Source organism: Emydura macquarii, unplaced genomic scaffold (genome assembly GCF_026122565.2).
Source record: "Emydura macquarii macquarii isolate MOO-44397 ecotype Brisbane River unplaced genomic scaffold, CSIRO-AGI_Emac_v2 contig_2473, whole genome shotgun sequence".
In the NCBI taxonomy this organism is placed as follows: Eukaryota; Metazoa; Chordata; order Testudines; family Chelidae; genus Emydura; species Emydura macquarii.
Window position 1 is genome coordinate 8,173,483 of NW_027132610.1, and position 12,619 is coordinate 8,186,101.

Below are 12,619 nucleotides of genomic sequence, written 5' to 3' on the forward strand. Positions count from 1 at the left end.
GCACTAACAAATTCTGCCCCTGATACGCAGGAGGAATGCCATACAAGCCAAATGGATGGTGTGGAGTCTTCTGATATTTATATGGAGAGTGAGGTCCGGGGATGACCAAAGCCTCTGAGTCTGATGGGGGCCTAAAGGAGCTCAACCTAGTTCTGATGCATCTGTGACTAAGGTGATTGTTTGCTGAGGAGAAGCAAAGGGAACTCCTATGCAAATATCTAATGGGTCTGTCCACCAATCCAGGGAGGACAAGACAAGCTGGTTCATGAACTACTGTGTCCAGGTGACGGAGGGCTAGAAAGTATACTGAGACAAGCCAACCCTGCAGCTCCCTGATGTGCAGTCTGGCATGCTGGACCAGCTACATGCATGCTGCCATGTGCTCTAGAACTTTGAGGCACTTTCAAATCATAGCGAGAGGATGTGCTTTCAGATCTAGAGCAATGAGCTGCAGTACCTTGAACCTCTTCTGTGGCAGGAACGCCCTGGCCTGCATGGAGTCTACCACTGCCCCACATTCTCTGGATTGGCATCAGGATAGACTTTTCTGTCTTTTAGGAGCCCTCGGTTGTGGAAGGCTGATTGGATAGTGTTTATGCTGGAGAGAACTTAAGACTTGAATCAGCCCTTTATTAGCCAGTTATCCAGGTAAGGGAACACATGAATTTCAGATCTGCACAGGAAAGCTGCCGTCACTTTGTAAACATATAAGGGGCTGCTGTCATGCCGAATGGGAGGACTGCAAATTGGTAATATGAATTGTTGATGATCAATCTGAAGAAATTTCTGTAGCTGCAATGAATTGCTGCATGAAAGTAAGCATCCTTTAAGCTGAGAGCAGTGTATCAATCCTATCTAAGGAATATCAATCAATATCTAAGGAAGGGACAACATAAGCAAGAGTAACCATCTGGAATTTTGTTTTCCTCAGAAACTTCTTCAATTGCCATAGATCTAAAATAGGCCTGAGACGCCCCCTCCTTTGCCTTTGGGTTTAGGAAGTATCAGGAACAGAAACCCTTTCCTCGGAAAGGCTTGGGAAGTCTGTAATGTTGTAATTGATTTTGATGTTAGTTGGAGCATAAGTGCTTGTAGCAACTGGAACCTGTCCTCAGGCAGATATCCCTTTTCTGATCTCAAGTTCCTCATGGCTCCAATAAACTCCATCATTTGAGACTGATGAAAAATCATTGCTAACACATTCTCTAGGAGGCCCCCGTCAGGTAAATACAAATAGATCACAGGAGTGAGACTGAAATGTGCTCTATGTCCGATCAGGCAGTTGCCCATATAGGGGAAGACATAAATGCCTTGTCTTTATAGGTGGGCCATAAAGACCCTGGGTGCTGTGGAGAGCCATAATGGTGTAAATTGTACTGGTAAGGATTTGATTCCACTGTGATTCTCAAGTGCTTTGTGTGTGCTAGACTGATGGCTATACAGAAGTAAGCATCTCGCAAGTCAGGAATCACAGACCAATCTTAAGCCTGCAGAGATGAATTGATGGAAGTAAGCATTACCATCCTGAATCTGAGACAACAGATATTTGTTCAGCTTCCTCGGGTCTAGGATAGGACAAAGACTGTATCTCTTCTTCAGGCTAAGGAAATATCAGGAATACAAACCTCTTCTACAGCTCCTATACCAAGCTACAATGCCACTTCTTTTTGGTACCGGACCCTCTGAGAAGGGACGAGAAGAGGAGGAGATAGGGGTAAGGGTGTGGAAGTGAATGGAATAACCATGGGCAGCTATGTTCAACACCCATTATCAGACCAAGCCCAATGGAATGAGGCAAGATGCTTCCTGAAGATGACTGCTGGCTCCTGATCAGCTCTGATGTGTCTCCCAACATTCATCAAGTATTGTGATAATAAAAAGTAATGTATTATGTACTTTGGCTGTCTGCCTGAAAATGAGGATGTGCCTGCTGTCTCTTTGGGAGCTGATATTTTTAGGGCTTCTTGTAGGGAGTTGATGTATAAATGCTCAGTGGCCTCAGGATGGATCTTGAGTCTTTCAAGGAGTGAAATGAAGTGCTTTTCTTATTGAAAACTCCATCCCCTTAAGCAAGAGATCCTGGAAGGCATCTTGGACTCCTCTTGGTATTCCAGATACTAACAACCAAGAGGCCCTACCCCAAGGGCCTGAGTGTAACCACTGACCTCAGGACTGTCAGAGTCTACTTGTGGGACAGTTCTGGCTGCCATTTGGCCTTCTTAATAATCTCCTTTAATTCCTCCCTAGTGTCCTGTGGCATTTTGACAGAAAAGAAAAGGAATCATCCTTCCCCCAACATCAGGAAATTATACTTGGCAAACAATGCCCCAAGTTGCATTTGCACCCAAAAAAGTTTTGCACCCAAAAAAGTTTAGCTTTTTGGGGGTTCTTTTCTTTGGATGAGGTCCGGGCTGCCAAAAGGGTGGCACAGACCAGATTGGGAGAATATATGACTCCATGGCTTATGAAAAGAAAGCCTAAACTAGGATATGAAATAATACTTCTCAGGGCTTGAAAAGGACAGTGGGAACGTCCAGATGACTAATACCGGAGATCATTCACGACTTTTAATTATACATAATAAATTACAAGTTAATTAATTCAGTCTGGAGTGGAGTCATGGTGAACGGGGATTTCTTCAATGGACCTTGAAAGAACACCTACCAGTAGCTACCAGGGGACCTCCCCAATCCTGTAACAAAGGAGGTGTGCTCCAGGTAAAATTTCCAAGTGACAAGGTTGGTGGTGGAGCAGGTAACCAGGAAAAGTTCATTCCCATTGGTGGGTATAACTATTAAAATGTGCTGATTTGCATTTGAATTAAATATAACCTTTACACTAAATTTTGTACTTTTTGCTAACCAGGAAGATCATAGAATCATAGAATCATAGATACACTACATCTATATACATTTATTAAAGTAAGAGAAAATATCTGTTCAAAACTTTCATTACTTAATGAGTCACTGTTCTGTAATTCCATCGCTCTAAAAGTGGCACCAACAAGGAAATAATTACTTTGCCTCTCAAAGCAAGCTTCCCAGTTTAACTAGCAGGCAACACTCAAGCAGAACAAGTATAGAAATTCCCTGTTTCTGTTCTTCTCTTTTAGGAGAGTTGTTTTCCCATTTCCTTTTCTTCTCTACTACTTTTCTTTCTTTGATTCCCCCCCCCCCTTTCATAGAACTCTTCAATGCCACAGAACTGTATTGGAAAGGCTCCTTGTGGCTGAGGCTGAATGGAGAACGTAGGGTATAAATTCCAGAATTAGGATTTTATTGTGGTTTGCACCTTGCAAAGAACAGTGAATTTTTGTTCTTAATTTTAATTTTTTGGGTGTGTGGAGAGAAGTTTAAAAGAAAACTACCATTTTATTAAATTATTTGTGCCCTACAAAGGGCATCTGGGATTCTGTTATGGATATTAAAAAAATCCTTGGTGCTTGCATTTGACAGCAAACTATGGGTACTGAAGTCCTGGTTATCCTCAGAATAGGTTTAAGGCACAGAGAGAGTGGCAATAAAAGCTACCACCCATGATCCTGCGAATGTGCCTCAATCCTGTTCTGGCAAGTACACCTCTATAAGCGAGAACATAGAATAGTTTCCATGACATTGGACTCTATTCCTAGTCTGCCAACAGTTGACACTAAAGAGACAAGTTGGGTGAAGTAATATCTTTTATTGGTCCAACTTCCATTGATGAGAGAGACAAGCTTTCAAACCACACAGAGTTCTTCTTGACACTGCCATGCAAAACTTGGAGGAACACAAATACAGCCAATTACTTTAGGAGGATTTTTTTTTAAGCATTAAATTATTTTGCTTATTTATATAGGCCAAGTTCTTTTCCTCCACTTTTTGGATAAAAACAATAAATGAAAAACTGAGCAAGAAACCATACATCTTTGGAGACCATGACAGATAAGTTAGCCTATTCAAAGTTATTATTCATCCCAAATATTTCCAACAATGAAGTTGGAAACAGTTTATCTATATTTATATTTTGCACAAGAAAATATATATAGTATGTGTCTAGTTTGATATTTGAAATTAGACATACAATTTGGGAGAACTGAAGCTCCTCTCTAATAGTTTATGAATACTGTTTGTTGACCTGGTTATTGGGATGTTTACCATATGAATATATTGGTCTACCGTAAGAGGGGGGTTAAAGGAAAAACAAGCAGGAAGGAAAAAGAATGGCTCAAGAGAAGCCACTTTGCTACTAACACTCAGGGGTTATTACGAAACAACATCAGGGCAGGAAAAGGCCCATATATACCACCGAGCAAAAGAACTGTGACAGGTTTCATAAAAATGCTCTCTCAAGAGAGTACAGAGCTGTTTGGGAAAACCAGATTGAGACCCAGGACCCGCTGAAGTTAGATTGCATTTAATCAGCAGACATTCTTCTTGGCCTATGAACGTGCCTGTCAGACTCACTTTAAGAAAGTGAAGTAGACCTGTGGCAAATATAGCAAGAGGCAGAAGATTACACTACAGTAGCAATTCCTGTCAACAGCAATAAAAAAAAGCTTTATTTCTTCAAGAAAAAGCATTATGATCCATGTTCATTCATTTTTTTTTTACTACTATATATTCTGAATTCCACAACCATTTTAAAACATCTTTAATCTGTTCAGCTGCAACTAGACAACTAAAAATGCCTGCTATATTCACACGCACGCACGCACACAGCTTTCAGACCAACAAGGAAGTTTTAAAACTTAGCAACACTTACCCTCAGACAGAATGCTTCCAAAATGGAAGCAATTCTATTTGGAACAATCAGAAACATTTCAATGCATTATTTTTCCCCCTTTGCTTTTTTAAAGGGCATATATTTAAACATAATTCATAGTGCTTTCATTTAAATATGAGTATTTTCCAATCCGAGATTCTGCCACCAATTTAGAACAGCTGTATGGTGACTCCTATAGCTCATGCAGAAACCAGCAACATTTGGAGCTCTGGTCCACCCAAAGTGAAGGTGCTATAACTATATATTTGGATGTGGGGAAAGCTGTGGACGTGATATATCTTGACTTTAGCAAAGCTTTGGATACAGTCTCCCCAGTGTTCTTGCTGGCAAGTTAAAGAAGTATGGATTGGATGAATGGACTATAAGGTGAATAGAAAGCTGGCTGCATCGTTGGGCTCAACGGGTTGTGATCAATGGCTCAATGTCTAGTTGGCAGCCGGTATCAAGCAGAGTGTCCATGGGGTCGGTCCTGGATGATGGGGTGGAATGCACCCTCAGCAAGTTCGCGGATGACACTAAGCTGGGGGGAGTGGTAGATATGCTGGAGAGTAGGGTTAGGACACAAACTGACCTAGAAAAATTGAAGGATTGGGCCAAAAGAAATCTGGTGAGGTTCAACAAGGACAAGTGCATTTAAGACGGAAGAATCCCATGCACTGCTACAGACTTGGGACTGATTGGCTAAGCAGCAGTTCTGCAGAAAAGGACCTGGGGGTTACAGTGGACAAGCAGCTGGATATGAGACAACAGTGTGTCCTTGTTGCCATGAAGGCAAACGGCCTATTGGGCTGCATTAGTAGAAGCATTGCCAGCAGATTGAGGGAAGTGATTATTCCCCTCTATTCAGCACTGGTGAGGACACATCTGGAGTATGGTGTCTAGTTTTGGGCCCCCCGTGACATGCTATACCCCATGTTACATTCTTATGGTGTGATCTGTGTATCATTCATGGTCACCCTTACAATGTAACTGTGCATGGTCTAATGCAAAGTATGCCATGTACGGTGTTTTTGGAATGCTCATAGCATACTGAACATTATTGTCATGGTAGCATGTACCCTGCAATGTCATACATGTGTACAAATATGAAACCCTGCTATCATATCCCCAAACGTGTCTCACATGGCTTGAATAGAGGCAGACAAGCACAAAGTAGTGTTTCCACACCCAGCAGAGGCATGCATACAGGAATAATGGACTGGCCTAAGCACCTTTGAGCACTTTGGCTCAAGAGGGAAAAATCACGCCCATTGCTAGAAATGGATGATCACCTGACCCCAGGGGGTGTCGAGGAAACTTGTTAAAAAGAGGCATCTTTGTCTCAGGGCTCTCCCCTGGAATCCATCTTTTAAGCCACACCAAAGACTGAGAATTTACCCACAGAGAGAGGGGGCCTGGCTGCAAAAGGCATCACAACTAGCCTGTGGGTTAAGATACAAGTTACCTTTTGGCTGACTGTGACTAAATCCTGGATTTATGTTAAACTGACTTGGATTCACTTAAAATCCTGCTGTAATTATTGAATTTATTTGTTTGTTTTATCTAAAACAATGCATGTGGATTAAGTGTGTGTAGAGACTTCACTTGGAGGGACAGAGCTGGTGCATATCAATTTCTTTGATAAATTGACGGACAAATGTAAATGAGTTTGCAGGGTGCAGTGTATTGCACTGAACCCTACAAGATGGCAGTTGCTGGGGTTGCATCTGGGACTGGGGGTGTTTGTTGGGGGTCTATCACATGAGTGGCTGAGCACAAGAGCACTCCTTCACTAGGTCAGGGACCGATTACCCGCAGGAGGCTGGGCGTGGGCTGACCCAGGAGTGGGTGGTTCACACAACAAAGCAGGATAAGTCGGGGCCCAGGAGTGAGGAATTGGGGTGACAGCTACACACTAGTCCAGATTGCAGGGGGGGGGGGGGGATGTCACACCCTCCACTACAGGAAAGATGTGGACAAATTTAAGGGAGCCCAGCAGAGGGCAACAAAAATGATTAGGGGGCTGGGACACATGACTTATGAGGAGAGGGTGAGGGAACTGGGCTTATTTAGTCTGCAGAAGAGAAGAGTGAGGGGGGGATTTGATACCAGCCTTCAACTACCTGAAGGGAGTGGGGAGGGATCCAAAGAGGATATAGGAGCTAGGCTGTTCTCAGTGGTGGCAGATAACAGAACAAGGACCAATGGTCTCAAGTTGCAGTGGGGGAGGTCTAGGTTGGATATTAGGAAAATCTTTTTCACTAGATGGGTGGTGAAGCACTGATATGGGTTACCTAAGGAGGTGATATAATCTCCATCCTTAGAAGTTTTTAAGCTGTGGCTTGACAAAGCCCTAGTTGGGATGTTTTAGTTGGGGTTGGTCCTGCTTTGAGCAGGGGGTTGGACTAGATGACCTCCTGAGGTCCCTTCCAACCCTAATCTTCTATGAATTTATTATTCTATGATTACTTTATGTCCTTGCAATACCCTGATCACCAAGAAACAAAATTTTAAAACTCTTATATCACTTCAAGCAGTGCTACGCAAGTTCTCCTAATAAGATACAGTTTTCACCACTTGCCAACTGTCAATTATACCTGAAACTACATTTTCAGGTGTAATTAAATTTTATCTTTGAATAGAGAGATGAAATTTTCCAGTCTTGCTCTCTTTTTTGTACTGAATGTATTTAGAAAGTTTCAACAATAACTGCAACCTTTATTCAGGCATTTCTAAACTTCTGAGTGCTTTACACTGCAATCTCAGTGTTAAGTTTTTTTGTATGAAATTACTGATATAGACTATAAGAGCATACTATGTACTTTCCTGCTGTAGAGTGTAGTAGTCTGAAAAAGTAAAAATTTAAGATGAGTAAAATATGAGAAACTTGAGAAATAGTTTTATATTTATTCTAAACACACATATATATATTTACTGTACCTCTATCTGAGATGTTTAACTTTTAACATTAAACAGCAAATCAGATTTCAATAATTTCTTTCCATTAACATTATATTAGTTTTGTGCACTATTTGCTCCACTTAAGTTCAATCATTTAGCATTTCAGAGCAATCAAATTATCAACTGAAACTTACGTTAACTAAACCAAAATAGTGCTCATTGACTGGAAACTGTTCCGGACCAATCTCTTTCTCTAAAGCTGAGGCATTGGCGCCCTGGAAAATAAAACAATGAAATCTTAACATTCACAGGTATCTGTACAGTTCTAACTACATCCACAGTGTAGACGTAGTATAACTAAAGTCATTTGTTCAAGAAAGAAAAAAAAATTAAATGGCAGTTTCTACCAGAATATAGGGCCAGCTCTGAATGAAAACAGGTGCTCAATTGCTGATGAAGTAGCACGTATTAATGTGGAGTACTGTCATTCTATGTTCCTGGAATTAACTGCGTATATTCCATGGTGCACATTTATTCTACCAAAATTAATTAACTGTTTAATCCAATTTTAAACCAAACAAATTGAACATACCAGAAAAGATGTCTGACTGAGTTTGAACTTTTTGATCGATCAAAAAAAATTTTGGTCAGGATTTGTACTTGGTTCCTAGGCATTCCATAAAATGAGGCTGAGCCAGCAAAAACAAGAATGCACAGCTATCAGGCCATAAATGCTCTGGGTTTCCTAGACAGTGTAACACCAGTTACTCCCTACTCAGGCGAAGAAAATAAAAAAATTAATCTGATAGTAAATATGCAGAACAATGGATTAGCCTTTTGTCCTGCCTCATTCCCAGGGGGTGTTTTTTGTGACTCAACCCCATACATGGCAATTAAAATCTTGGCAATGATTAGAGAAAGAGAAGTAACTGAGCATGCTTAGGTAGGCCTGAATGAGTATTAGCCAGCAATACAGAAAAAAGTAACCATTTTAATTATTGGTGTTTTTCTGGCTGATAGTTCCACTGTGGAGGTTAGTCAGGGAGAAGAATTCACTGGCCATCAATTTTTTTCATGCAGGTCTTAAAGGAGGCATACCACCCAGCAAAATGTTCTTCAGAATGCACCCCATTAATATTTTAAAAGCTCCTAATATATAGCAGCACCTAACCTCTCCTGCACCAGACAGACAGGATTATGAAGCTTACAATCCCCTAAAAGATGTCTTTATTTCTATGTATGTTCTGGTTACTTCACATTTGGTATATTTACTGTCCAGCAAAAGTGACGTGTGTTTGTGAATAACTATAAATACAGCACACTAAAACAATCAGTTCTTTTCTGAGCAACAGTTGCACACATCTAGCATTGCAAAGTAGCAGACCTGAGGCCACATGATTTTTAACCATTTGAGAAACAATCTCCAGGAATGAAATGACTGGTATGTACTATCATACCAGGATACATTTTACAGAAGTTAGGGAATGGAGATCATCTACAAGAAACAGAAGGCCGTGTTTGTTTTATTCATATTAACATTAGAATTCTGCAATCTTCAAGTTGGTTTTCTATAAAGTTATATGATCTTCGCCTAATGATAACAGTCTCAGCACTAACATGTGGGAGATACCATAATACACTATGAAGCAGTAAAGGCTGGAGCTGCTGCAAACTTTGTAAAATAAAGGACAGAATATAATGATGTTGCTTATTTTGATGTTTTGGTGAGGTTTTTATTTGGCACACTTTTCTATTGGACACTGTCACCTAATAAGATGAGATGTTAAATACAATAGAGATGTAGAGAGTCAAAAGTCTTGGAAATAGACCTTTTTCTGATTTCAGCCAGAAAGCATTTTCTTAAATTAAAATTTGTACCTCAAAGGACTTCTGACAAATGTCAAAGCATACAATAAAACTAAGTTTATTATTTTAAAAAAATTGATGAAGCTGACAGACAACTTGAAAATGAGACTACAGTATTGAATTTAGGTAAACTCCCAAACCTGAAAAACCTAACAACATTTTCTGATGTGTTGTTATTGCCTATATTGGTAAATATATTTTTAAGAGAGGGATATCATTATACCACCTCTTCTGAAGGGCTAGCAGGATGGACAAAATAAAGAAGAAGTTTTAAACAGTCATAAATTCATCAATCTAAAGCCATTTCCTCAAAACATGGATCAATCTACTAGACTGGAAAAGAGAGTTTTGGGGCATAGGAGGAAAAAGTTATGTTTACTTACAGGGGAACTATTAAGAAGCCCCCACTGCTCCGTACTAGTTGGTCTCAAATATCTGCATTTAGATTTATAGGGAATGCTCACCCCTATATAAAGTTGATGTATTAAGAAGCGTAATTACTATTCTAGATCAAGGATCTGAATTCTACTGATAGATGTTTGAAAACATTTTAAAAAAATTTTTAAAGAAAATTATGCTCCCTCAATCCAAAGTATCATACAATTCAAAATATACCCTTTGCTGTTAGTAATCTAAGAATTGTATTTTAAGTTTTAAGGTTCTCTTTGATTTTTAGCTTAAAAAACACCAAAATGTTTATACCATGCTTACAAGCAAATAATATTTCTGACATTAGCCATGACGGCACAAATTGCCATCCTCGCTAGCAAGAAAATAGAACTTTCAACACCATACACACCTCCAACCCCCCCCCCCCCCCCCCCCCCACAAGCATACACCGTATTACCACAACTACTGTCCACCATAGACCATGAACTGAAATCTTAGTTCTGCTCCATTTTCATCATTCTGCATATATACGTTCACCATTCTTTCCACATTTTGCACTCAACAGTAGTAGCTGTGGATGTTTGATATAATTGGTTGTGTTGGGAGAGAGTAGTTTGGTAAAGGGTTTGTGTTTAGAAGGGTGATCAAAATGGGCGATGGAAGGCTGGCATCTCCTAGTGGGAGCACACTTAGTGCGGTGGTTCATGGTCTGTTTTGCACAATAGATGTGGCAATAGTAATGGGGGGAGGATGTTTGTGTGTGGAAGAGCAGAAGGTACATACTGGTAGGTGATTTTACTTCTCATTTCTTGGCTTTTGTGGGTTTTGTCTGGAACACTGTGTGCAAAGCAACCCAACTGCTTCATACAAGTATGTGTAATTTCTTAGGGGTTTTGTAAGTGCAAAGTTAGCACGAAGCAGTAGATGAGGGGCTAAACACAGGAAGGTAATAAAGATGCACAGAGGTGAACATTTTATCTCAACAGTTGTACATTAACCATTATTTGTTGCAGGATAAAACTGGACAGAGAAATGTAGGCCCCATGGAGAAAGTTATGTCTCCTCCCCCCACATCCCAAATCAACCAACCAGACTTGTGAACACAGCAAATGGAGCTTTCAGTGATACAACAAATAATTAGGTTTAAGGTCATTTTTAGCCAACACAGAAAAAAGTTCTGATGCACTAATTCTTCTCAGGTTCCAACTCTCTACCAAGTTTTGGGTGAACAATATTTGTTTGTTGGGGTTTTTATTTATTTACTTTAAAGAGAAATTGGTCAGCAATGAGAATCAGGCCTCCAAAGGAAAAATTTCAGATGGAGCCCAAATATAAACATTAGCTATTAATGAATGAGGAGAAACCAAACAGAAAAACATCAAAAATTAAGAATGCATAAAAACTAACACTGTGTGAAATCTCACGGTAACAGACTCTTACCTACTTTAACAAAAACACCAGAAATGTATATCCCATTTTAAGTCCTTTTCAGAATGCAATCTTAAAATTTTATAAAGTATATTTCCCAAAATGAAAACTAAAAAATTCATAGATTTTAAGTCACTTGGCTAGTTTTAATCAGACTCTCAGCATTGTTCTGAGTACAAGGGGTTAACAATTACAGAAGTTATTTTGAAGAAGTGCACATTGTGAAGATGTACAGATGCTACAAAATGGAATTTAAGGCAAAGATAGAGCACTATCTTGGAACAAATATTGTAATGAAAGCAGTCTTCTCAGGGCTAGCCATTACCTTTTAGAACTTGGAGTAATTGGATGAAATTAGGGAAGATAAAATAAATCTCCTCAATACCAAGCAGTTTTCTCAGGACTAGAGGTAGTATTGCCCTTCCTGTCTGGCAGCAACTTTGGAGGAATCTTTCTGATGAAATAACAGATGCATATCTTGCTGGTCAGTCTGTTGCTTTTTTGAACAATATCATTCTTGGTCTCTTGGTAACACTTATCAGGATAAGATTCTCAAACATAATGACAGCCTGCAGAGGTGCACATGCAATTACTGACTTGCCCCCAGCTGCCCTGAAATTCACCTAGCCCATGCAGTTACTAACTTGTCCCCTGCTGCCCACCCATCCCTCCTCACCCACCAATACTTCAGCCCCCCACTGACCCAGCAGTTGTACAGTAGTCTTATACAAAAGGGAGGTAAGGTGGATAACATCTTCCCAGTTTGGCATGATCTTGGAGATGGTATGAGACTGTGGGATTGGCATTCCAAAATTCAGAAGAAAAGCAACAGTTTCTTGCAATGGAGTTTGTTGCCATGGAGATGGGAATTAGTACAATAACTACTTGTTCTGTTTTTCAGTTCCCACAGTTTTGCACCTGACGCACTACAACTTGTATAGACAGGAGCATTATCAACCTCACAACATATGAGAAATCTCTGGGTCAAGAAAAAGAAAAGGGATAAAACGTTTGGGGACCAGGTGTCTGCATCCCAGGAGAGGAATAATACAACAGAGTAAAAGGAAGGTCTCCTTGAGGAGAGAGAAAGGGCAGAGAACTGACAAGGGACAGCACTGTGAAAAAACAGGGACATTCAGAAACAGTGCCTGGATTTGATGTGGAAAGTGTCTTGCTGGAGAACATTATGCTGCAGCGTTCCCACCCAGCTTCACATCCCCAACCCAGCCATGAGCTGCAGCGTATGAAGAATAATACATATTGGGAGCAGTACACATACCCAAGTTCCAGC

The 12,619-nt window shown here is 40.2% G+C and overlaps 1 protein-coding gene across 2 annotated transcripts in view; it reads right to left on the bottom strand.

Moving 5' to 3' along the window:
- USP12 (ubiquitin specific peptidase 12) overlaps positions 1-12,619 on the bottom strand; it is an 81,178-nt gene that overhangs the window by 50,567 nt on the left and 17,992 nt on the right. For both annotated transcript variants that reach the window (XR_010922586.1, XM_067562907.1), the window contains exon 2: positions 7,839-7,919. Coding sequence is in view for 1 of the 2 variants with exons in the window: in XM_067562907.1 (XP_067419008.1) it covers positions 7,839-7,919 (81 nt within the window). In the remaining variant the exon portion in view is untranslated. The remainder of the gene's footprint in view (positions 1-7,838; positions 7,920-12,619) is intronic.